Source organism: Erythrolamprus reginae, chromosome Z (genome assembly GCF_031021105.1).
Source record: "Erythrolamprus reginae isolate rEryReg1 chromosome Z, rEryReg1.hap1, whole genome shotgun sequence".
NCBI classification, from domain to species: domain Eukaryota; kingdom Metazoa; phylum Chordata; class Lepidosauria; order Squamata; family Dipsadidae; genus Erythrolamprus; species Erythrolamprus reginae.
In genome coordinates this window covers 126,578,516-126,606,163 of record NC_091963.1, presented here as the reverse complement: position 1 = coordinate 126,606,163, position 27,648 = coordinate 126,578,516, and the positions used below count along the sequence as shown (strand labels likewise).

The 27,648-nt window shown below is 39.2% G+C and overlaps 1 protein-coding gene across 1 annotated transcript; it reads left to right on the top strand.

Moving 5' to 3' along the window:
• Positions 1-12,231: 12,231 nt before the first annotated feature.
• Positions 12,232-26,929, top strand: LOC139153681 (microfibril-associated glycoprotein 4-like). The gene is made up of 6 exons (XM_070727942.1): positions 12,232-12,457; positions 17,834-17,924; positions 21,355-21,518; positions 23,910-24,006; positions 24,680-24,862; positions 25,525-26,929. Exons 1-6 carry the CDS (start codon positions 12,452-12,454, stop codon positions 25,770-25,772), a joined length of 789 nt encoding a protein of 262 aa, XP_070584043.1. The 5' UTR covers positions 12,232-12,451; the 3' UTR covers positions 25,773-26,929.
• Positions 26,930-27,648: the final 719 nt, after the last annotated feature.

Below are 27,648 nucleotides of genomic sequence, written 5' to 3'. Positions count from 1 at the left end.
AGACGGACAGACGGACAGACGGACAGACGGACGGACGGACGGACGGACGGACGGACGGACGGACGGACGGACAGATGGACAGTCGGATGGAAAGACGGACGGACGGATGGAGGCAGGGAGGAAAGGATGGAGGGAGGGAGGGATGGAGGGATGAAGGGATGGAGGGATGGAGAGATATAGATACACAGACAGATAGATAGATAGAGAAAGAGAGAGAGAGAGAGGGAGAGAGAATATATAATTCATGTTCCCAGGCTTCAGAGTGGTCTGTGCACACGTGCAAGGGCAGTATGGAGGGAACATGCATGCATGCTACCATGGGCACACACGCACTCTCTTTTTGAACATGAACCAAAAATGTTTGGCATCACTGATCTAGCCTAATTCCCTGTCCCAGGCATGGATAATAAATAGCTGCTCAGATTTCTTATATTGTATTAATATGCTATTCGCTAAGCTGATCCAAATTTTAAAACAATATGATTGTATTACACCTTAATATTAATTTTCCTCCAAGAAAAAATATCGCCCACCTCCATTTGTATCATTCCCTTGTTTCCAAATTTCAAAAAAATATGTTTTAAGTTTTACCCAAAAGATAGTTTTATAAATTCAAGCAAAAACATCTTAATTATATATTATTCACAACATAATTATCTTTGTTCCCGTTAGTAAATTTCCCCTCCATCAAGCCCTTCTATCTCCCAATCAAAATACAATCCCTCTAATCTTAAAGTTTCCTTAAAATCTAATTTTAATTAAGGTAGTTGCCATCTTTGCATTGTTAAAAAAATTAGAAAGATGTTTTTCCTTAAAGGTGCCATTGTTGTTATCAAACATATTTCAAGTCCATAAATCTTTCTCCAAATATAAATCCATTTGTAGTTCCGATCTAATTATAAAAGAAGCAGTTTTGGTAAAAGTTGAGTTTGTTGCTGAAATTTATAACCAAATTATGTAACCATGTGTCTGCAAAATTCCTTACTCCACAATTGCTGTTGCTGTTATTGTTCATATTTCCGCTCCCACTGTAGCTCCAAATGTGAATTCAAGTGTCTCTACCAGATAGAATCCAACGTATACAAACTTAGATGCCAATGTCCTCCTTTCTTCATGAAGTTAAGATTACAAAGAGAGTCCATCCTTGCAAGATACACAACCAATAAACAACCATTTGTTAATCCTCTATTAGCTTCTTTTACCTATAGAAATGCAAATCTTGAATCACAATGCAGTAGCTCCTCAAAACAAGAAGACGGCAGAGCAAATCCACACCAATCCACACCATAAATATGGAGGGAAATAATTCTGACAAGAAAAAGAACAAAAAGAAATTCCAAATATCATCCAAATCAAATCAAATCAAATCAAAGCCAAGTTCCAAATTTTACACAGCCTTTAAAGCTCTTCCAAGCAGAAGAGAAAATATTGGGGAATTTGCTAAATCATAGCTTTTGCTAGGCGCCTCCATTATTAAGCAGCCACTATGTTCCCATTTCCAGCTTTTCTTTTTCCTTTTTATAAACAATTCTCCAAAAATCTTTAGCACTTCATTCTCACCAGCACACCGCCAGGTACTTCTTCACTTTGCCTATGCTCAAGCTTTTTTACTCTTCCCAGATGTTACCAATCTTCTTTATCTCCTGCATTGTCTTGTCTTCCCATGACTATTGTCGGCCCAGCCATTGCTGTCTGGCCAACTTCGCACCACCACCGGCGCGAGACAGGCCGGTTTGTTCAATGGGGGTTTGCTGATCCCCCAATTGGACCGCCAGCAGCATCCCCTACATCACCTTCCCTGCAAGGAGGTGAGGGCTCCGTTCAGAAGAACCGAGACCCACAGACAGTGGGGATTCGGAGCTACCCCCATGAGAACAAGGGAAGCTCCATGTCATTGTGGCCATTGACCCTGCTCACCCCCGAATCAAATTGAAGTATCTCTCAGAAAAGTTGCTAACATTTGTAGGTGCACATTCTCCAAGGCCATCATATCTCTAGGTCATCACTTGCCTAGTCGAAGGGATATATGGTGTCTTGCTTCTCTTTCAGCATATGCATCTCTGAAAAAAAGAATAACAAAGTGCCTTTAGGTGTGTGGATTTTTTGGGGGGGGTGTTGGGTGTGTGTGTGATGTGGTAGTTGTCCCTGGATAAATATATATGGGAGAGGAAATATCTAAAATATGCAGTAATGTCATGTAATTATTAATTTGCATGTAAGTTGACGTTAAAATCCCAACATTTCTGTGGCTTATCCTGCACTATCCTGTTTCTTTGGATTCTGGTTTCTAAGATGGGAACATTGGTTTGATACTTGATGGAGCAGGAAGAACAGGGGAGCAGGGAAGTATGAGCATTTGTTCCCTCCCATAGATAGATAGCAAACATATTTCTTTCACCTTGCAGAAACTATGTTATTCAATTACAATGCTTCTTGTCTCCATGTATCTTTCAGATTCCTCTTTTTTCCCTTCCTTCTTGGATATACTCTTTTCTTTTTATTATTTCAACAAGTCTATATTTTTGTTTACTTGTTTGTGTTCTAATTAGAGTTAGTTTTGTTATTATGAGCAAAAGAATGCTCATCCCAATTATTCTTATGACTTGACAATTATTTTTAATTATATATTCTTACTTTACATTCCAATTCCCATCCTCCTACCAGGAACTCAGGGCTGTACACATAATTGTTTCCAAATAGACATTCAGAACAACTTTTTGAAATAGAATGGATTGGAAAAGAGAAGAAAGCTTCCATAGCAGGGGGCATGATCTTAGGAAAAACAAAGTTCACATTTGGTCTGCTATGGCATGCAGGATAAGAAACGGTTTTCAAAAGGGGCGAATTCAGAGCAACAAATAATTTGATTTAATTCATTTTGAAAATTGCATCAAACTATAGTATATGCAGTGAATTTGTTTAGTAAATCTTCTTATATGGAAAGTAGTTTCCTCCATCCATCCCATGAAACATTCATCATCTCCTCCTTGTTTGTGAGATTCATAACTTGAAATTCACCACATATGTTTCTCTTGACTTCTAGGTGCTCACTAAGAAAGGATTTTTCAAAATGACCATTGGCGCATGAATTTCTTATATTATTATTAACAAGCTATCATGCTAAGGAGTTCTATTTCCCCTCCTGACCTGAAAAGAAATATGATCCAAATGCAAAATACAACCAGAGGAGTTTCAGTTTCGCTTTCACAGCAGCGAACAGCTTGACTACAGACCTGTTGAGCTAAGCCACACCCAGACTTGTTCCTGTCTCATTCTTGCTCACACAGCAAATACTGTTTGAGTTTCCAACACCCCTCAACTCTCACACACTAATAGGATGCTAGACAGATGAATACCAATGGATGCTGGTAGATAGAGACCCCCCCCCCTATTTTCCTCAACAGTTCAGACCAACCTGTTCTTTCTACTGTAGTACCAATAAGGGGAAAAGTGGCCAAAAATGCAGGAAAAGATTTACAGATCCGATTAGGAAAACACAAATAAGGGAAGCTGTCTGTTTCTTCCACGGCCAATTCTATGTGGCATGTTCCAGAGTCAGTTTGCCTGACAGCCTAATCATTCTCCAGCCAGAGAGCAAAACCAGGAATGTTGTTTGCAGGGAGGTCCTGAGCAATTCATTTGAGGGACAAATTTAAAGTCTATGCTATGCAAATAATGTTTTCATCTGTAACAGAAACTTAGTTTACCATCTCTAATGAAATTTGAGAGGCCGCATGCCCTCAGCACGGGGCCAACATTTGCGTTGGTGCTGGATCAACATGGCACTGACTTCCGGGTTGCTGGGAGAAGTGACTGGGCTTAGAGAGCGGCCTTTTTAAAAATACCTGCTAGCTGCCCTACTCTTCCCTTCTTTGGCCTGCTGCTAGCAAGTGCAGACACCCACCCACCCTCCGCTCAATTAAGGTCACCTACCTGGGGGCCGATTAGGAATTTTTTGCAATCTCAGCACATTTGAATCTAGATTGTTTTTTCACCTACTCCACCCTGGAAGGTGGAGAAGTGTATTTTGGCATGTCTGGGGGTTAATTAGGTCGCCATTTATCAATTGACTAATTTCTTCTCGATCACTGTTTAGCAGTAAAGGGGCAGAAAAAGGGTATCAGTAGCAACTGTGTGTTCTCCATTGGGCATCTTTTGGAAGATGATCAGCTGCCCCTTGTCACAACTCATGCTGCCTACACGACCGGGGTGGTGGAGAGGGGGTGCCTTTGGGGCTCACTGACGTGACTTCTGGTTCTGGGTCATCGGGGTGAGCCCTCCCACATGCTTGAGGTGTGGCTTTCAGGGCTGGGTGTAAGCTAAAGTTAGCTTCGCACTGCCCAGGCTGGAGTTATGCCCATTTAGTTGCCCAAGTATGTTACACATAGGAATTTACACCCCATTTGGTGACCTCTGCAGGTCTTCTATAGTTATACTTAATAAAGCGACCCTTATTACCCAGCTCTCACATCTGTGTGTTATTCCACATCCAACGCAAAATACAGTCCTCTGCACATTAATTTTAAGTGTCAATTTATCAAGCCCCATCATATAGGTTCATAGTGAAAAACATGCATCAGCTAGTATAATAGATGGAGAAGAGCCAATGCTATTACATGTAGGAAGAGGAAAATAATGTTTAAAGAGTGGTGATGAAATGTGACATTTATATAGTAGAAAGAAGCCCCGGCTTAATTATTTTCTTTGGGTGATTAAAAAAAGAAAATAATCCTATTTGCATAATTTTATCATATATATAACATATGTGCCTAACAAGACTATTAAACTACCAGTCCATAGAAGAACAAAAGACTCAATCACTTCTCTATCAGCAGTCAGCACCCAGCTCAGCATAGATTAACCCCAAGGTTAACATCAGACCAACAATCAAGTAAACAATACCCCAATTAGGAAACTGGCAAAGAAGCCAACAGCAAACAGCCCAATAAAAAAATGTCTAAGGCCAACCCCACTAACACTGGCAGAACACCAGCCAGTGTGAGAAGATCTGCATGCGGCGCCTGGACATCCGCTACATCAGCCACCTCTCCGAGCTGTTCAACCAGGAGATGTGCCTGCTACCCTGCCTGCTCGAGCTTCCCCATTGCAGCCAGAGTGAAGGTGCCCTGGGCAATCGGGGCGCAGCGGGCAGCTCCTCTGGGAGCAGTGTGGCACTGGCTCAGCCACCTTGTATGCAGCTCAGGGCAGGAGTGAAATGCCCCCACTCTGGCTGCTGTCGGGCAACTGTAGCAGGAAGGGTGGCGGGTCCATCTCCTGGCTGAGCAGCTCAGAGAGGTGACCAAAGTAGCAGATGGTCAGGAGCCACATGAGGAGCTTCTCACACTGCCTGGCATCCTATAACTGCCCGCTGCCAGCTGTGCCCATCTGTCCACCAATGAGCCACAGGAGTCCAGGAAGGAGACTGGCAAGGTGCTGCTGAAGCCTGAACCACTTTTGGCTGAGCACAGGCAGCAGGAGGGCTGCAGGAAAGCAGAGCCAAGGTCTGTAGAGAGGGAACTGCCATGGGTGCTGTGGGCTATGGCTGTGGTGCTTTGGGCCTGGGCTCAGTGGAAAGCGGTGTGCCGCTGGCCCAGGCTTCCAGCCCTGTACTTCAGGCCATGATTCTGCACATGCCCAGGAAGCTAAATGGTGCACTCATGCACACACACACACACCACCCCCACCACCGGAGCATTCCAGTAGGGCCACAAATGGCTGCACCTTACTGGGCATGGCTCACTTAACAATGGTCTTGGACTTTCTGATCCCAGGTTTTAGATGATTTATATATGATTTATATAAATATAAATGTATATGATTTATATAAATCATAAATTGAAGATTATGTTTATTTTCTCTTAGATTTGAAGCATTTTTATTTTAAGGCCACAAACCTAATTAAAAGTTATATTCTTCCAATATAAGCAGAAGCACAATTGCTGATTATCTTTTCTGAACTCAACTTCCATTAAAACAAGACAAAACAAAATCTGATCTGTACATATTTTACATATTTTATATTTTATATAAAATACTAAAATATTATTAATACCTATTATTAGTGATGGGCAAACCCAATGGTGTTTGGGTTTGGCAAGTTCGGATGAATTTTACGCAAAATTCGGCCGAACCCGAATTGAACCCAAACTCGAACCCGAACGGGGAATCCCTCCCATGAAGAGATTCTGGGGGCGGAGCTTTGATGTCACCAGCAGGTTGCTAAGGACGCCAAGGTGATCATTTCCTGGATTCCATGGAATCCAGGAAGTGATCACCTTGGCATTCTTAGCAGCCTGCCAGTGACGTCAAAGCTCCACTCCCGGAATCTCTTTGTGAGAGGGATTCCCCAACTCCTTCAAAGGGAGGTCTTCATGTAAAAATAAACATTGTTATTTTTACGAAAAAGGACACCGCAGTGGCGCTGCAAGCAAAGGGCGGTCCTTTCACATAAAAATAAACATGTTTGGAAAAATTTCGGGTTTGTGTTCGGCATACCGAGCACTGTAAAATTCGGTACGGACCCGAATTGTGTGGGTTCGGTTCGCCCATCACTACCTATTATACCAATTTATTTGTTTCCATGAAAATTGAATTCAAAAGCTGACACAATGGAGGTTTTGTATTTTGGAATCTGTGCTGTAATTTCAATTGGGCACATCTTACAAGTTTTAAAATAAAGTTTGAATAGATTGATGGAATTTCCCTATTTTGGAGAAGGGTGGGGAAATGAAACACATTTTTGCAAAATCGTTTGGATCATTTCCATCTTTTTCTTCACTCTGATGTAACTTCTCTGGAATACTGGAATAATCTTTACATGCATGCTAGCCTAGACAAATATAACATAACAGTTTCCACCGTTATGTTATATGTATCTAGCCTAGTATGTATGTAGAGATTTCAGAGAGGCATTTGGCTTTAAAAGTTTGTTGAGAAATACAGTTTCATTTTTAGAAAAAGGCTAAAAAAAAGAAAGGAAAAAAAACCCCACATTGAAATTTATCTTTATTAAGATTTAATTCCTCCCCCTGCCAGGCACATATATTTCACTACATAGAATAGAGAAATGTTTTCTAGCCTGATGCCCACCAGATGTGTTGGAAATTGAATCCTGTTGTTCCAGCCCCATAACCAATCACTATTTTGGCAGAGGATTATGGAAATAGCCATGCTGGCTGGAGATGGAGTTTTAGAATATCCTCCAATGAATCTGGACAGTATTAGGTTGGGGAAGATTAAGAAAGTTATATACATGAAAATGCTATAAGAAGAAAGTGCTATGATGGAGTTGTACTGAAAGGAAAGGATCAGAACCAACCACCCAGGAAAGAAAATCTGAGTACCAAAAGGGATCAGAAGCTTGCATTTCTTCTTAATCTAGCCTTGTTTATTTACTGATTCTTACTATACTGACAAATCAAAGCTGTTTGTAAACAAATAAAAGCAAAACATAACATTACAAAGATAAAAAAATGGTAAGATATTAAGAAAGAATAATGAAGTGGTCATAATGATTATTGTTGTTGTTGTTAGTTGCAAAGTTGTGCTCAATTCATCACAAACCAATGGATGTCCCTCTAGGCCTTCCTGTCCTCTGTCATCCTCACACTTAACCTACTTGCTCACACCTACTGCTTCAGTGACTCCATCTAACCACCTTATTCTGTATACCATAATGTATCATAACGATACACTAAGCTAAATATAATTGTCTTTTGTTAAAAATATCATTTTTTTTTTAGTTTCAAACAAATCATGAATATTATTTTTTAGGATTTAATATGTATCAGTGGGGGAGAACTTTATATAGGCAATTTCCTAGTAGATCCCTTCAATTTACTAATTTGTTTAGTAAATTGATTAATAGATTAATATCATATACCAATAGGTTAATATCATATACCATATATAGAATAGAATAGAATAGAATAGATTTTTTATTGGCCAAGTGTGATTGGACACACAAGGAATTTGTCTTGGTGCATATGCTCTCAGCTTACATAAAATAAAATATACATTTGTCAAGAATCATATGGTACAACACTTAATGATTGTCATAGGGGTCAAATAAGCAACGAAGAAGCAATATTAATAAAAATCTTAGGATATAAGCAACAAGTTACAGTCATACAGTCAACATGGGAGGAAATGGGTGATAGGAATGATGAGAAAAACTAGTAGAATAGAAGTGCAGATTTAGTAGAAAGTCTGACAGTGTTGAGGGAATTATTTCTTTAGTATATGTAGAAAGTTCTAGAAATAGTCCGCCAAAGTTCAAAATTTTTTAGATTTTCAAGTGATGGGACTAGTTAATGCTTCTTGTCCTGCCTTCGGGTGCTTTGGAAAATAGATTGACATCCTCCCTCTTCTCTATGGCAGCCCCATTCTTCTTTGTGGCAGCCTCTAATTATTTGTTTTAATTTAGAATATATCTAAGAACAGAAAGCACTTGTATTAGCAATTGCCAAATTCTTGGTAAATGATGTCACCCCTACAGATGTGGGTGTCTATATCCATTACCCATTAAACCATGCAGCTGGTTCCATTTGTAGAAACAAAATTGAAATGTGTATCTTTGCCTTGAATGTCTCAGTATTTTTTATGTAAAAAGAAAGTCAAACACCCCTTTGTCTTTTTCAGCAAAATAAATGAAGTGGTACAAGTGGAAGACACTTGTAATGAAATACATTATGTTTTCCTATATTATCAATCATACTGTCGCTAACTAGAAAATTCTGGAAACTGAAGGTCACATATTATAAAGTCGCTACAGTATCTGTCCGTGTATGCTGCTGACTCCCAATGATTCTGGGAGATTCACAAGCACATTTTTTTTTAAATGCAATAAGAAACAAAAATAAGAGAAATAAAGACTGCAACGATGACAGAAACTAAATGGAATTTGCATCATGATATTTCCTTGTTTCCTCCTTGAAAGCTATCAGGCAAAGCATTGTTTTCAAAACAAGACAGTTGCATTTTAAGCAAATAAATAGGGAAATCTTACAAACAATTATTTGCCATTCTATACCAAGAATTTCTTACCTGCAAAGAAATCTACTGACCTCTTATTTTTTTAAGAATGTCAGAACCTGCTTCATACTCAAGCACCTATCCTATGCACCTGGTTTGCTGATTTAATTGGTTCTGTTGTTTGTAGACTACAATTTATTGCTTTACATGATATATAAACCTAATGAATTAAGTGTTACTTACAATTGCGATCTACAATCTTTAAACATTCAGGGTAGTGGTGGATTGTAAATATTTTTGCTACCTATTTGTGCATGTGCACACAACACTTCTGCACATGCGTAGAAGCATCCTGGGTGGGTGGGCGAAGTGTCCCGCCGCTGGCACTCCCAGTTCTAAGAATCGGTCTAAACCGAGAGCAACCCATTGCTGATTCAGGGGTTACACTTTTCCCTCTTCTCTATAGGAGACATGTGGAAACATTATTAAAATGTGGGTTCATATATTTCTCTTCACTTTTTACTTCTTGAGAATTCAGAATGATTTCAAGAAATATAAGACTAAAGCTACTACTTTGCTTGCATCCTCAGAGAGGGGCGGCATACAAATCTAATAACTAAATAACTAAAATAACTAAAATAACTAAAATAACTAAAATAACTAAAATAACTAAAATAACTAAAATAACTAAAATAACTAAAATAACTAAAATAACTAAAATAACTAAAATAAATAAAATAAATAAAATAAATAAAATAAATAAAATAAAATAAATAACTAAATAAATGTGCCGGTGCCTGGAGGCTGTCGGGATCTGGATGGGTGTCAACAAACTCAAACTCAACCCTGAAAAGATGGAGTGGCTGTGGGTTTTGCCTCCAAGGGACAATTCCATCTCTTCATCCATCACCCTGGGGGGGGGGTGGTAAACATTGACCCCTCAGAGAGGGTCCGCAACTTGGGTGTTCTCCTCGATCCACAGCTCACATTAGGGAAACATCTTTCAGCTGTGGCAAGGGGGGCATTTGCCCAGGTTCCCCTGGTGTACCAGTTGCGGCCCTATTTGGACCGGGAGTCAGTGCTCACAGTCACTCATGCCCTCATCACCTCGAGGCTCAACTACTGTAATGCTCTCTACATGGGGCTACCTTTGAAAACTGTTCGGAAACTTCAAATTGGGCAGAATGCAGCTGCGAGAGCAATCATGGGCTTCCCTAAGTATGCCCATGTTATACCAACACAGTCTGCATTGGTTGCTGATCAGTTTCCAGTCACAGTTCAAAGTGTTGATTATGACCTATAAAGCCCTTCATGGCATTGGACCAGAATACCTCTGGGACCGCCTTCTGCCGCACAAATCCAAGCGACTAGTTAGGTCCCACAGAGTTGGCATTCTCCGGGTCCTGTTGACTAAACAATGTTGTCTGGCAGGACCCAGGGGAAGAGCCTTCTCTGTGGTGGCCCTGACCCTTTGGAACCAGCTCCCCCCAGAGATCAGAATTGCCCCCACCCTCCTCGCCTTTCGTAAGCTCCTTAAAACCCACCTCTGTCATCAGGCATGGGGGAATTGAGATATTCCTTTCCCCCCAGGCCTATACAATTTATGCATGGTATGTTTGTGTGTATGTTTAGTTTTTAATAATGGTTTTTGGTTATTCTAAATATTAGATTTGTCATATGCTGTTTTATTATTGTTGTTAGCCACCCCGAGTCTATGGAGAGGGGCGGCATACAGACAGACAGACAGACAGACAGACAGACAGATAGATTTGTGATGGTCCCCCAGTAGCAAGGAATAATCTTTCATATTTGATATTATAATGGGTAAAGTTTTGTCGTTGTTGTTATTATTATTATTATTATTATTATTATTATTATTAATTTAAAATGCATGTCATTTGAGAAACAAAATACTCCTCTTTCCAATTTAAATAGAACATAATATTGATTGCTGCTGGCATCTCCCTTCTTCTAGGGATTCATTGAAAATTAAGTGTTTCCTCTCATGCTTGGATACAAAGAAGCCGAAGTACTACTTCTTCTTTTATTCCAGCAATGTCCTTCACCTGATCCCACTCCACAGATGAAATAGCTATCAGTTACTTGTATCAGAATTAGCGTTTGTATCTTTATTCTGATTGACTTAACAGTATGCAAAAGCACTATGCAATACCATTCTTTTAGGGATCCACTTGTAGGTGGGGATTATGTTATGCTGGTTTTCAACCACATTAGATTGGTGTGAAATCACTCCTTTCCTTCTAATCAATGCTTTCCAAAGCCCTTCTTTTCTGTCTCAATCTCAATACCCACCCTCAAGGACATGCCTGATGTTTCCAGACAAACTCTGGGTTGGATATCTGAATGAGTTTTCAGAGTTCATGACCTGCAGTAGTGGGGGGAGAGGGGGAGGGAGGGAGGGAGAAAGAAAGAGAGTGAGGGAGAGGGAGTGAGAGAGATGAGTGGGTAGGTGGGTGGGTGGGCAAAGAAGAGGTGATTCTCTGCTTCTTAACAATATAGCAAGTTTAGCAATTTTCTGACAACTTTTTGATGTGAGTTTGTGGTGCCTCTCTTCTAGAGGAATGCTATAATAAACCTTGTGACTTGTTTCTTGTGGAAATCCAATGCACTTTTGGACAAATAACTAAAGTTACTGCTATAACTGTTAAAATCCAAGTCCTTCACTTGTCTCAGCCTACATAAAGAGAGTGATTGATGAGTATTTTTTAATTAAGAACAACATTTTCTGAGAGCTGAAGTATCAAAACTGGCTGAATCCATTGAACTCTGAAAATAAATATTGTGTATCTGTGATAATGTGAATCACCAGTGGGAGCAACACATTTTATTTAATGTGTCTGTGAGTAAGAATCTCAGGTTTTGAGCCATGACTAGGTCACACCCTTGTTCCACAGTAGACAAGAATCCTAATTTCAAGGCCATCGTTTTTTATTTCTTTGGAAGTCCCTCTTTGGGACTTCACAGAATACTCCCAAATGTTCTGGCTCTGAATAATATTTTCTCCCATCTACAGTTAAAATTTAACACATTTTCTAATATAGTCACACAAATACGGAAACAGAGAAAGATAGGAGGGGGAACCTTCTTGCACATACATGAGATTGGCATATAACAGCATTATGTTCATGCCAAGAGCCCTGGAAGACATCTAACTCTTGGCTTGTTCTGTGTTTCCCTTCTTCTTTCCAATTTTTCATTTCCTGCCTTGCTTTTCTATAACACATTTTTGCCCCCCTTCTCCTCTCAATCCTGTGACTTCTCTTTGGGCTATAAATCCAGGATTTTCACATCATGTCTGTTCCTTGGCTTGGGGTATGTTAGTGGGCAGGCAGCAGTTTTGGTGGGAGGTGTATAGCTAAAGGCCTGCAAAGGAGACCAAAAGAAGCAGCTTCAAAAGAAAACAGAAAGTCCTATACAGAGAGCAACAGGAGTGACAGCTCAGGAACAACAAAACAACATGAAGGTACAGTAAGTCAGTGGATACCTGAAGGATTGAAACAACAGATACTTTTGGAGGGGAGATGAATTAGGCTGTAAAATAAGGTTTAGTGTTTTTTTTTAAGTTGGACTTTTTGTATTCTCTCCTCACTCTCAATTAAATTAAGATTTGTAATGTTCTATTTCAGTGTTGTATTTTGATGAATGAAATTTGCAGTTTTAAGAAATGATGAAATCAGCTTCAGTAACTTTTAGGTATGATGTCTGAATGTTGTAAGCTGAGACCCAGAAAAGTGGAGTGGTTAAGGTGTTTGACTAAGATTAAAACTTTAAAGATTCATGTCTCTCTTCAGCCATAGAATCTCAGTGGATAACTTTTGGCCAGTCCCTTTCTCTGGACTAGCCTAACACATCAATTTATAGCTTTGAGGATTAAATGGAGGAAGATCTGTCTGTGAGGTGCCCTATATTATAAATATAAAATTTAACACATCAATAAAGATATCCTCCCAATGCAATGTACAGTAGATATGACAAAGATTTTCCTAAAAGGTACTTGAAGAATTCTGTTTGGCCCTCGTAGGAAAGTAAAATGCAAAATGAATTTTCTTTTGATATGGCTGGCATTCCTTGTTTTCTTGAATCATGGCATTTGGTTTCTCTATCATGAAATTTATTCTTTAAACAAAGGGATGTTTACTTTCACTATCTGTAATACTATTAAGGGATTGCTTTCCAAACAAAGACACCTTGAATCACGGATTCCTTAGCTACTTTATTTTTATTCTGTAACAAAGGAGAGAAATGGTTTCCATTTCATATCCAAGATAGTGGAATTACAAGTGCTAATTGAGCAGGGTAAACCTGATCGATATCTAATTAGTATCTAATACAATTATTTGAAGTGAACCATTTCATACAAAATGCTTTTCAAAATTAATGGGGAGAGGAGTTGAGGAAAACTGCCCTGATTTCCTACATGTGAAAAATGATAAGGAAATATTAATTTTATTATATTTATTTACTTCTTCAAGCATGTATTAGATAACAGATATAAGTATAAACATAATTATGAATAAATGAAATGGATATGAATAAAAGGGAACATGCAGGTATGGTTATTTTTATCTCTATCATTTCTATCTCTCTCTTTCTATATCTAGAACTATTCTAACGATATTTATATATCTATATATTATCCCCACCTCTCTCCTTACCTCCCCATTTACCTACCTACCTACCTACATACATACATACATACATACATACATACCTATCTATCTGAAGGTACATGAACATAATAGAGATCAGCAAGGGGAACATCTGACTAAATTAGATCAATTAGCCCTCTGTAATTCCACTATCTTGGATATGAAGGAAAACTATTTGTTACTATACAAAATTGAGCAGAATATACATATAGTATAAATCTATTTCAAGCTATTTTGCTCTCATCAGCTAGCCATGGCTTGAAATAGGTCTATATTAGTTTATCTTGCTTTTCATTATCAGCAAAAATATGTTACATATGTAGAATATGGCTTGTCGGCTATAAAAATTAACTGCCTTAAATGGCCTCTGGAGGGTCCGAGTGGCAAAAGGAGAGCAGTGTGCTCCCTCCCATGTTTGGGTATACCAGGGTTATTCAACAGAAACACACACCCACACATACCCACACACACATTATTATATTTTTTTATTATATATTCCCCCAAAATACAACCTACCTGGCAAATAAGCCTACCCTGCTTTTCATGCAACTAATATAACACACACACCCAAACAAGCCCTAGTTACCTCCCCCCCCCCATTTGGTTGCATGAGGTGGGGCAAGGCGCATGTGTAAAAACAAAGCTAGGGCAGGGGTGGGAGCAACCTTAGGGTTGATGCAGCCAGACCTCCCAGGTCCAGACACCTCTCACACTGCAGTCCGACTTCTGCAGCTGGACGCTATGTGGTGCATTGTCATTGCAAAACACCACAAGACTCATCACTTTGGTGCCACCACTCACAGCAGAATGCCGCAAGGCTTGTTGCACCGGTTCTGCCATTCATGGCAGGACATCACAAGGTTCATTGTGCTGGTGCCGTCACTCACACATGCAATGGCACAACACACCACGTTGCCTATTGCTGCTCACAGTGGCACTGGCATGATGAGTGTCAAGGTGTGGGAGGCTTGGTTGCAGTGGTCCTAAGTTAAGTAGATAAGACATCCCCTTAAAATAAGGTGTTTTATACACAGACACATATACATATACAGACAAGTGTGTATGTGTGCGTGTGTGCATGTGTGTGCTGGTTTATTTATTTATTTATTTATTTATTTATTTGTTTATTTATTTATTTATTTATTGGATTTGTATGCTAACAACAATAGTACAAAACATCATGTAAATGCAATACTAAAACTAATACTAAAATAATTAAAAAACCCTTATTTATAAAACCAAACATCCATACAAACAAACATACCATGCATAAATTGTAAAGGCCTAGGGGGAAAGAATATCTCAGTTCCCCCATGCCTGACGGCAGAGGTGGGTTTTAAGGAGCTATCTAGAACAGTGTTTCCCAACCTTGGCACTTGAAGATATCTGGACTTCAACTTCCAGAATTCCCCAGCCAGCATTCGCTAGCTGGGGAATTCTGGGATTTGAAGTCCAAATATCTTCAAGTGGCCAAGGTTGGGAAACACTGATCTAGAATATTGATTGTTGATTGCATGAAGAATTGCCGGCCATATTTTTCATGAGCCTCTGAATATTTTTATCAGGAATGAAGACTATTATCTCAGGTTCAAGTAGAATATTGTTTATTGCAGACAGCTTTTCTGTATCCACATCAAAATCAATCTCAAGGTTACCTACTTGTTATGCTTCCTGGTCAACATGTAAGGCTCTAAATGTGAAGTGCTCAGAGGGATAGCTGGGGGACATGATGTGGCAACATTTTTCATATGTGTTGCTCTTTATTTGCTTGCAAATGTTACTGCAGGTATTCAAGAGATGAGCTATGAGTGAGCAACACTATGGAACAGTGTTAACTACCCTTGGCTACTTAAAGATATGTGGACTTCAATTGGATGTGGAATTCTGAGAGTTGAAGTCCATGTGCCTTCAATTTGCTAAAGTTGAGAAACACTGCTATACAGTTCAAAGTTACAATGGCATTGAAAAAGTGACATGCCTTTTTTCACACATATGATCTTTGCAGCATCCCCATGGTCACGTGATTTATATTTGGATGGTTGACAACTGACTCACGTTTATGACAATTGCAGTCGCTGGAGCTCATGTGATCCCCTTTTGCAACCTTATGACAAGCAAAGTCAATGGGGAAATTAGATTCACTTAACTGTATTACTAATTTAACAAGTGATTCACTTAACAAACATGGAAAGAAAAATCACTTAACAAATTTCTCCCTTATCAACATAAATTGTGAGTTAAATTGTGGTCATAATTTGAGGACTACCTGTCCACTATACATCAGAGCTTCAAATAAAAGTAAACATGCAGCTTAACTATATGTAAGTTTCCACTTTCTTCCTCACTGGTTCTTCATTCAGTAAAAATACAGTGTATGTTTCCAGAAAAGCATATAGATACCTAGATGCAAATTCACAAACTTTTAAACAAAGCAGACAATAATAACAACAGCAGGAGACCAGATTATATAAACATTTTATTTAAACAGTAAGTAACTTGGACATGGACACATTCAACAAATTGGCAAATTTGTTTAAAATGTTCCTACATTTTTTCCTTCAATGATTTTGCCATAGGCAAAAAGAAAATTATGGGGCCAAGAAGAACAAGAGTTCCCCAAAGATTCTACCTAAACTTGTGTCTGCCATGAGAATTGTTGATAGATTTTCAAAGTTAAGGAGAAAATTAATAATGGTAGATGAACTTTAGCGTTTTCTTTCTATTTCTCCCATGTTGAGAACTAACAAATATTAATTAATGTTGGATCAGACAGAAAAAATATTTTCCAGTTTTTAATCTTAATATTTAGAGCTTCTTGTATCCTGAATATTAGGCCAATGATCATGAGCTAATGTCTCTAAATCATGTTCTCTACCAGCATCCACGTTTTTTGCTGCTTGCCTCACAATGATAAAAGCTGCATTCCAGCACCATACCGTAAGATCTTTCCCAGTGGAGCAGGCATGCAAGATTGCAACACATTTACAAAAAGGGGCAGGGTTTCTATTGCACCAGGATACTAGTTTCATCAACCTGATTTTTTAAAATCTTTCTTCAGGCACTGTTTTGACTAATCAATATGTATGCAACTTTTCAAGTTTCAACTACCAAGTTTATGTTGTGATATATTTCCATCTCTGACAAATATTTTTTTCTATCGTATATTGCTATAAAACTTTGAGCATTGGAGTTCATATTATCATTAGTAAAGAAGTTTGTTAGATCATCAATAAGCCTCTAAACTCAGGAAAATGTGCATTCATATTTTTCACTTCAGACAGCAAAGTCTGATTTTTATATTTTGCCATTTAATGTGAAAATAACCAAAAGGAAGGTTCAACATAAAGAAGCCCTGGGCAAACTAAGCACACAGGACAGATTTCTGTTTTTATTTTTCTTGGAAAGATAATGCCAAACATACTAGGACAGTGTCCTTCCAAGCCAGAAGGAGTTGCTGGGAACTGGGCAGTATATTCTATATTATAATTAGGTTGGTCACACAGTCAGACAGATGTTTAGACTAGATTTGGCATTTTTGTCCATCCATGAAGCAATTCCCAAGAACCTGGGATAGTAATAATGAAGGTAATGTCACAATATGTAAGTTGCTCCATGTAAAGTTGCCTTCTGCAATTGACTGATGGGAATTATGTCAATGCTGATAGTGTTTAAGTAATGTTGCAGATGTTTTGGAATTGCACCCAAGTTTCCTATCTGTAATACCTTTGCTTTCCTTTGCCACATTCATTCTACTTCTATTTGCAGATCTTAATAGTACAATGATAATTAGACCACCAACAACAACAATAATATTGATCTGCAACGACTTTGGCATAAGCTAGTAAAAGTGGTCCCAATAGTTCTTGACACGCTAGGCGCAGTGCCAAAAGATCTTAGCAGACATTTGAAAGCCATCGGAATTTACAAAATCTCCATCTTTCAATTGCAAAAGGCTGCTTTACTGAGATAGGCACACATAATTCGCTGCTATATCACACAGTCCTAGGTGCTTAGGAAGCACCCGACTGGTGATGAAATACGAAGTCCAGCATGGTGATCTCGTTTGCTGTGTTGTAATGTTGAAATAATAATAATAATAATAATAATAATAATAATAATAATAATAATAATAATATGCATCTTTCCTCATTATGTACATGGATGACAAGTCATGCCTTTTCTTTTTTTAGCTTTCTCAGGCCTCCTCATTTTTGCCCATCTCTCTGTTCCTCCTCTTACTTCTTCAGCTGCCTACATTGCAAGGACAGGCCATCAACTCAGGTAAATGCTTTGAGATAGATTTATGGCACATACTCATTCTCTACATGCTCATTCCATATTATGTCACCTGAAAGAAGGCAGTGACACCAGCTTTCAATAAAGTAATTTTAGCCATCTTTAGGTTGGACACAAAAGAATTCTTATCTAAGACCATGAAAATCTACTTGTCAATATAGGCAATACAGAACTTGTTATGACTTGGGGCATAAATAGAATTCTCTAAACTCCAAAGCAAGCCTCTCAAATGTTTACAATTTATTTGTTGTGTCTTCAAGTCAATCTATATTAGTAACTGACTAGAAATTTCTTTCAGTTCTCTTGGCAAGGTTTCAGAAATGGTTTACCATTGTCTACTTCCTAAAGCTAAAACAAAATGACTTGCCCAAGGTCACTTTACTGACTTCGTCCTTAAAGCAGGTTAGAATTCATGGTGTCCTGGATTTTAACCTGATGCTTTAACCCCTATACTATTAACTGAAGTTTATTACCTCACAAGGTAGTTTACTTTCCACTATCTTTAAAATAGAGTCCTTTAGAGCAGTGATTTTCAACCTTTTTTGAGCCACGGCACGTTTTTTATATTTACGAAACCCTGGGGCACACTGAGCGGGGGGGGGGGGGGGGGCTAAAAAAAGTTTGGACAAAAAAATTCTCTCTCCCTTCCTTCCTCTCTCTCCATCTCTTTCTTTCTCTTCCTTCCTTCCTTCCTCTCTTTTTTGCTTTCTTTCTCTCCCTCCTTACCTCCCTCTATGTCTTTCTCTCTCTCTCCTTCCCTCCCTCTCTTTCTCTCCCTCTCTTGCTTTCTTTCTCTCTTTTGCTCTCTCTCTCTCTTGCTCTCTCTTGCTTTCTTTCTCTTGTTCTCTTTCTCTCTTGCTTTCTTTCTCTCTTTTGCTCTCTCTCTTTTGCTCTCTCTCTTGCTTGCTTTCTCTTGTTCTCTTTCTCTCTCTCTTGCTTTCTTGCTTTCTTTCTCTCTCTTTCTTTCTTTCTCTTTCTTTCTTTCTCTCTCTCTTGCTTTCTTTCTCTCTCTGAGCTTCGCGGCACACCTGACCATGTCTCGTGGCACACTAGTGTGCCACGGCACACTGGTTGAAAAACACTGCTTTAGAGCATGATGCACAAACTGTGTAGTTGTAGCTTTCATGTACTGTTCCATAAGTATACTTGCAAACTGGGTCTCCATTCCAACTTGACTCATCAGTTGAAGACTTCAGGGTTTCATGCGTGGCTTTGCATACACAAGCTTCCGTCAGGGAAAAAGGGCAGCAGCTCAGGGAGCTCTCCTGGGATTGCAGTATTGTCAGCAAATTGTACCAGTACTTGGGTTATAGGATGGGATCTATGATCATTTACCTTGTCCAACTCGCCACTGCCAACTTCCTATGAGCAAGTTGTTGTGACCAATTAGCCACAACTCACTGCAAGACAAGAGTTACATTAATATCAAATAAATTGTGGAATAGAATAATTTAAAAGGATATAAAAGGAGGGATAGAATGAAATGTAAATGAGAAAAATTAAAATACTTTTTACATTTATTTTAAATAATTAAACTGAATTGTTAAATTCTCTTGCAGCAAATTGCCCTGTGATGCTGTGAGTTGGCTGTGGCAAGTTGTTCCACTCCTTATTGCATATGGGTTGAAAAAATACTGATGATTCCTAGATGGCACCGACACTATAGAAACTTTTCTATCTCTTTTTTGCCATTTAGTGACTTATCTAGGAGTGCATCTTATGTTTATGCATTGTCTGTCATGAACCTTCATCCGTTATACTGCCCCAGAAAATCTTTGATTCCTTTAGCAATAGCAATAGTACTTAGACTTATATACTACTTCACTGGTGCTTTACAGCCCTCTCTAAGTGGTTTAACACAATCAGGATATTGTCCACAGCAATCTGAGTCCTCATTTTACTGACCTCAGAAGGATGGAAGGCTGAGTCAACTGAGTCAAAGGCAAAGGGCTGTCAGCAGAAATAGCCTGCAGTACTCATTCTAACCACTGTGCCATCACGGTATACCAGCTGTACAACAACCAAGATTGTTTTCTAAAGATTAGATTAGATTTATTGGATTTATATGCCGCCCCTCTCCGCAGACTCGGGGCAGACTTGTAGATTCAACTAAGAGTCTTAGAGCAATGACCACTTATACTGTCTCAGGTATATTAATGTTTTTGGCACAACTCATTTATAAAGCACCTTCTACTATTAAATAGATCGCTTGTGTTAAAAAGTAAAGAAACTCTCAGGTCAAGCTTTACTCTTGATGATTCTGACTGTGAAGGTTTTTTTGGCAGCATTATGAAAGTTTGTTGTTATTTTGTGGTTTTTTAAATTTCCTAATCTAGCTAACAGATAATCATAATCCTCCTGATCCAAATACTAATCAGGGCTGACCCTACATGGCTTCTGAGATCAGCCAAGTCCATTTGTTAAAACATTTCTAGACAGATAAACTTTCACTGCCAGAGCTGCTCTTTGCTGACATTTTAAAAAACAATCTGGGCCAGCATTAATTTGCCAAGCAGACTGAGCCATTTAACAATAAATGAAGAACATCAAAACATAGTCAATGTTCAAGCAAGCACAAAAGACACAAACAAGCACTTAAATTAACTTTTCAGCTCCTGAACAGCTGTTTGCAATCAAATTGGACAGAAAAATATACTGCCTCCAGTTAGCCAGAAAGTCTCATGCTGGGAGGTCATCTGTGACTCGCAGTTTGCCCAGCTTGGCTTACATTATTGGATTTTTTTGCCTTTTTAATCATCAGATCATTTCACCATACTTAAAGACAGTGTTCTGGAATATCCAAAATAGCAAGAACACTTAGACTTACTGGTATATACCACTGCATAATGCTTTACAGCCCTCTCTAAGCAGTTTACTGTCAGTACAGTATATTTCCCAAACAATCTGTAACAAGCTTGCATTGCACATTAAAAGTTAGCAATTTATAGCTGTCCCCAAATCTCCAAAATGGATATACATGTACTGTCTGTGACAGTAAAGACTGCATTGAAATACACATATTTATTACTCTGCTCCCCAAAAAAATCAATAATGAGAATTATTTATAAAATCTATTTACATTGGGTGAATGTCAAAATGTGTCTAAATTTGGACAAATACATATATTCTGAAAGATATATAAATTTTAATATGACTTTCTTTTAATAAAATATATTTATTTCTTGGGTTTTAAAGCTATTCTCAGAAATGTCACATTTACCCAAATAGAAGGTGATCTTGAATAAAAGAATTATGATATTTGTAAAATAATAACAGCAACAGATTTATAATTATTGTCTTGAACTATTAATGCTCTGCTTTAAAGCAAAAAGGTCAACCAAAAGCCAAAGCAATGTCATATATTTGATGGTTTATTTACATTTAAAGTAATATGTTTTTCCTCCCACTGGGACAGCTCAACAATCTCAGACCTGTGGAGAAGAGTCCTTTCCACTTGACTGTGAAGACATATACGATCAAGGTTCGGAAACAGATGGGGTGTACCTTATCTTTCCAGCAGGACCCAGTGTCCCTGTTCCTGTGTACTGTGACATGACCACAGATGATGGAAAGTGGACGGTAATGAAATCCCTGGGATGGATCCAAGATGGGAAAGTGTATCCTATGGAAGCTATGGAAGCTCAAAAGATCCTAGGACTGGATTAGATTAGTAATGGTTGTTCGGTGCTAGTTTGGTGGAAGCCGATTATCTAGGTCCTCAGCAGTCAGGATTCAGGCCCGGCTACAGCACGGAAACTGCTTTGGTCGTGTTGATGGATGATCTCTGGCAAGCCCGGGGCAGGGGTTTATCCTCTGTCCTGCTACTTCTTGATCTCTCAGCGGCTTTTGATACCATCAACCATGGTATCCTTCTGCGCCAGCTGGAGGGGTTGGGAGTGGGAGGCACTGTCCTTCAGTGGTTCTCCTCCTACCTCTCTGGTCAGTCGCAGTCGGTGTTAGTGGGGGGGGGGTCAGAGGTCGACCTCTAGGGTTCTCCCTTGTGGAGTGCCTCAGGGGTCGGTCCTCTCCCCCATGCTATTTAATATCTACATGAAACCGCTGGGCAAGATCATCCAAGGGCATGGGGTGAGGTATCATCAGTACGTGGATGATACCCAGTTGTACATCTCCACCCCATGTCCAGTCAATGAAGCAGTGGATGTGATGTGCCTGTGCCTGGAGGCTTTTGGGGTCTGGATGGATGTCAACAGACTTAAACTCAACCCTGATAAAACAGAGTGGCTGTGGGTTTTGCCTCCCAGGGACAATTCCATCTCTCCATCCATCACCCTGTGGGGGAGTCATTGACCCCCTCAGAGAGGGTCCACAACTTGGGCGTCCTCCTTGATCCACAGCTCACATTAGAGAACCATCTTTCAGCTGTGGCAAGGGGGGGGGGCATTTGCCCAGGTTCGCCAGGTGCACCAGTTGCGGCCCTATCTGGACCAAGAGTCCCTGCTCACAGTCACTCATGCCCTCATCACCTCGAGGCTCGACTACTGTAACGCTCTCTACATTGGGCTACCTTTGAAAAGTGTTCGGAAACTTCAGATCGTGCAGAATGCAGCTGCGAGAGCAATCATGGGCTTCCCTAAATATGCCCATGTTACACCAACACTCCGCAGTCTGAATTGGTTGCTGATCAGTTTCTGGTCACAATTCAAAGTGTTGGTTATGACCTATAAAGCCCTTCATGGCATCGGACCAGAATATCTCCGGGACCACCTTCTGCCGCACGAATCCCAGTGACCAGTTAGGTCTCACAGAGTGGGCCTTTTCTGGGTCCCATCAACTAAACAATTTCGTTTGGTGGGGTACAGGGGAAGAGCCTTCTCTGTGGTGGCCCAGGCCCTCTGGAACCAGCTCCCCCCAGAGATCAGAATTGCCCCCACCCTCCTTGCCTTTCGTAAGCTCCTTAAAACCCACCTCTGTCATCAGGCATGGGGGAATTGAGATATTCCTTCCCCCTAGGCCTATACAATTTATGCATGGTATGTTTGTGTGTATGTTTGGTTTTTTAATAAGGGTTTTTAGTTATTTTAAATATTTGATTTGTTATATGCTGTTTTTATTATTGTTGTTAGCCGCCCCGAGTCTACGGAGATGGGCGGCATACAAATCTAATAAATAAGTAAGTAAGTAAGTAAGTAAGTAAGTAAGTAAGTAAGTAAGTAAGTAAGTAAGTAAATAAGTAAGTTAGTTAGTTCTCATAATGTTGATTTCTTTGATCTTGGCCTGCTTTTCAGTTTTAGTTTCAGTATAATTTATGGTGCTGATTTAAGGAACATGTAGTATTTATATTGCAAGCATTTTCCCCCTTGGGAGTTCAAGACAATAAATATGGAATGTGTGTCATTTTATCGTCACAAACATTAAACAAAAATAATGCATTGAGCTCTAATGTCAAATGGTGCTATGACTCTCGATCTTTCCAATCCAGATACTACATTACTCTTTCTCATGGGGTCAAGATATCTGTGTCTCATGTGAATTTTTTAATTCCGTAATTTGAACATCATAACCTTTAAGATTAATCAAGAACACACATTCTGTGTGCTGCCTTCCTGTTTATGGATGTAGTCCACAAAAATCTCAAAAGAGCACCATCCTTCTACAGATATAACCAGTTCAGTACTTTTCCTTATCTTGTTAGCCAATGTAGAAGTAAGAGAATGTCCAGCATGGAAAAGTGGGATATAAAGACAAGATGTCAAGCAAGCAAATATGAATTTAAAATAGGAGGGGGCTGAATTGTGTGTATGCTTAAAACCAGGCTGTTATGAGTAAGGCTTAACATAGTGTATGAATTGTGGCTTATCCAATTACCGGTAATAATTTTTTAACATAATGTACAATCTCCTTGATTATTTCATTTTCATGGTGTTGACAGGAATGCAGCTTCAAGGTAACTGTTGACAAATTTATGTTAATTTAACAATTGTCTTTCCCCAAAACTCGTATACTTCACAGGTTTTCCAAAAACGCTTCAATGGATCAATCAGTTTCTTTAGGGGATGGAATGACTACAAGTTTGGCTTCGGCAAAGCAGATGGTGAATATTGGCTGGGTAAGTATGAACGGATAAAGAAATTTTCTTCTTCTTCTTCTTCTTCTTCTTCTTCTTCTTCTTCTTCTTCTTCTTCTTCTTCTTCTTCTTCCTCTTCCTCTTCCTTTTCCTCTTCCTCTCTCTCCATCTCCCCCTCCTCCTCCTTCTTCTTCCCCTTCCTCTCTCTCCTTCTCCCTCTCCCCTCCTCCTCCCCCTCCTCCCCCTCCTCCTCCTCCCCCTCCTCTTCCGCCTCCTCCTCCTCCTCCTTCATCTTCTTCTTTTCTTTCTCCTTTCCCCTCTCCTCTCTAGAACCTCTGCGAAAAGCTCTTGCTTTTTCCCACCCTTTCTCTCACTGGCTTCTCTCCAGTCTCATAATTACATGCATCTCTTTATCCAGACATCTCCTTTTGCCAGAAACGTTTGGAATGAAAAATGTTTGGGTTTCTCCCCTAAGCAGTTGAAACCTGGGCCAGAAAACTACATCATGAAGTGCAACTGCTCTATTTATTATGAGTCTAGGCCAGCAAACTCAGCCAAGAACTGTCTTGCTTTTCTGTCTGGCCAGCACTTTTTTGTTAACAGAATGGGGATCATCCCCAAAGGGTAGGAAAATAAATGGAGGTGCTTTGGACTTCTTCCCGAAGCACCATAATGATGTGCCCACAAATAATTTTCTAATTCCCATCTGGTCTAGGACTGCAAAATATCCACCTTCTCACCCTGAAGCAGAAGTATGAGCTACGTGTGGAACTGGAGGACTTTGAGAATAATACCGCCTTTGCCAAATATGCTGACTTCTCCCTTTCCCCAAATGCAATCCGTGCAGAAGAGGATGGCTACACACTCCATGTATCTGGGTTTACTGATGGAGGGGCAGGTAAGAGACTCCAGGTTCCCAATCCTATTTGTGTACCAAATGGTGTAAGACTTAGATTCAAAATGAGGGCAGGAAAGCCTATTTACAATATGAAAGTTGTGATAGCTGTCTTTTTTTAAAAGATGGAAAACATGGTCTTGTTTCAAACTTGGTAATCAGACCTTCAGATAGGATCAATTAGGATCTGTTTATTATCATGAATGATAGGATGATGTTTGTCCTTAGCCTAGTATATAGATCAGTCACCCCCAGTTTGCTGTCCTTCTGATATATTGGGTCTATAATTTCCAAAAACCTTCTGGGCCAGTGGTGTCCAAATATTAACATAAACTCACATGTGAGTTAACAAGATGTTTACAGCATCTTGTTTGTAACAATTTTTCTTTCTTTAAAACAGATGTTTTACACTGTTTCTTGGTATATGGGATCAGAATATATTACGGGGAAATTAGAATTCATTTATAAGATTTTTACAGCATATTCCATCCAGTCTTAAAACATAAGTTATGTGCATGAAAATATTCCAGTGCCAGCCATCCCTGACCACTATACTTAGGCTCCAATGGATCTACTCTTAAATATACAAGCAATGACACTATTCCTTATTCTTACCAGTTTCATGGTCTCATTTTTACCATTATTTCACTTGATGTTCCCACCAGGTGATTCATTGTCTTATCATAGTGGCCAGAAGTTCTCCACATTTGACCGTGACCAAGATCTCTATGTGCAGAACTGTGCAGCTCTGTCATCAGGTGCTTGGTGGTTCAAGAGCTGCCATTTTTCCAACCTCAATGGCTTCTACCTTGGTGGACCACATCTGTCTTATGCCAATGGCATTAACTGGTTCCAGTGGAAAGGCTTCTACTATTCCCTCAAGAGAAGTGAGATGAAAATATCTCGTGTTTGAGATCCACGGCAGCTGGTGGCTTTTCCCATTCTTCTACTCTAGAGGCCACTTGAATATTGATGTAGACTGAACTTCCAATTATTAATGTATTTCATTACTCTGTTTTCTTACCCTTAGCATGCAGCCTGCACCAAATTATTCCTCAGCAAACACAACTTCAATAAAGATTCCTACTTCTCAGGCCCGGCATTACTGAGATCCAACACAACTAGATAATTGCCAGTGCCCTATCTTAATTACCACAAATATTGTAGCCACTGATACCCCTGCTCTCCCAGGAGACCTGATGTTGGCTAGTTTCACCAAGATCAATGTCACTGGTCATGAGTCCTACCTGCCATTTTAATGTTCCAAATCAAACATTACATTGGGAACATACCCAAAACAAAGCCCATCTCTCCTAGATGACTGTTCCTCTTCAGCAGCCCATCAGAAAAAAAAATGGGGGAGGTTATAGAGGTTACAGCAGTGTTCCAGGCTAATCTCCCTGCCTCAATTAATAAAAAAGAGGTAAAGTGTATTGGCAGAATGGGAAGAATGGCTCATCTAAGCCATGTTCCTGCTTTATACATTTCCCAGTCTTAGATAACAAATCCAACAAAGGATTTGTAATATTCAAAACTACAGGGACCAGATGATTTAAGACAAAACGACAAAGACACAAGAATAATCAGAGAAAACTCATTCAGTTGGAAGTTTCTAGCAGATGGGAACAAGTATTATAAGGTTCAGGGAAAAGGTTCCCAAAGGTGATAGCAATTATCCTGCTTTTTAAAAAAATAAATAAATGAAAGTCTGTTTTCCAAATATGGACAATTGAGAGACCAGTAGAACAATATAAAGACTTTTAAGGCCATCCTTTCTGGCCACCTCCATACATTTATCCAATCATTACATTGTTTTTACAGCATCTGTTTGGACAGTGACATGGCCCAAGTTCTAGAGTAAAAATGTGAAGATGAAAATCCTCCTTCTAGCCTGCTCTTACATCTTGCCAAAATAGTTGTTTTGACTACAGCCTGTTCAACATCTGGATTCTGTTCTCAGCAATTAAGTTTATAGGACACCTGAGGCTACAGTACTGAAATGGGCTGAGATCCCAGAAAACCTGATGTTCTTTTGCATGTTCCAAATAAATCAGTTTGGATCTTACAAAAGCATGTTGTGGGAGAGAGTGATAAATTGGTGGTTAGACCTACAACAGTGAAAGTTTGGATCTGTAGACTGTAAAGGAGATGTAGAAAATTCAAGCCAAAATATTAAATTGATTAATTTCTTAAAAGATTATGAAAGGCTATGAAAATAGTTGTATTCAAAATCTTAGAAAGGGATGTTTTCCTTTTTTTTTTGGGGGGGGGGTACAATGGAATAGTTCAATGATAGTGTAGAGGAAAGAAGACTTGTAGAATCCTTAGTACTCTCCGAGCTTGATTATTTGCTTGTAGATGTTTCATTACCCAACTAGATAAAATCATCAGAAATAGCATTGAAAAATCTGCAACAAACAACCATGATCGGAAAGCACAAAGGACTCCACAGTTCCACCCTGAAGTACATATATTCTATTTGAAAGTGAACTTCCTTGAGGATGATATAAGATGCTTTGGTTTCCTAGGCCATTTCTATTTTTTAGCAAACCATGCTGCTATTCAAACAGAATTGGGAACTGCATAGTTTACCCCATATTCTATAACTGAAAAGACTTTCCTTACATAACTGACAAAAATCAGTAGTGTCAATTGAATTTTATTGACTATTTGAAAAAAGATGAAAAGAGATACAGAGAGTGAACCAAATTCTGCACTTTTAGAATCTTTCTGATTTCTTGGTTTCATATTTCATCTCTTTTCCACAAAGAATAAAGGAGTTTCTTTTA

What these genes read in the sequence shown, in the direction of transcription:
- LOC139153681 (XM_070727942.1), top strand. An exon ending in CAGATGATGGAAAGTGGACG is followed by an intron (nt 21,519 to 23,909) that starts GTAATGAAATCC and finishes TATACTTCACAG; the next exon opens with GTTTTCCAAAAACGCTTCAA. An exon ending in AGATGGTGAATATTGGCTGG is followed by an intron (nt 24,007 to 24,679) that starts GTAAGTATGAAC and finishes CATCTGGTCTAG; the next exon opens with GACTGCAAAATATCCACCTT.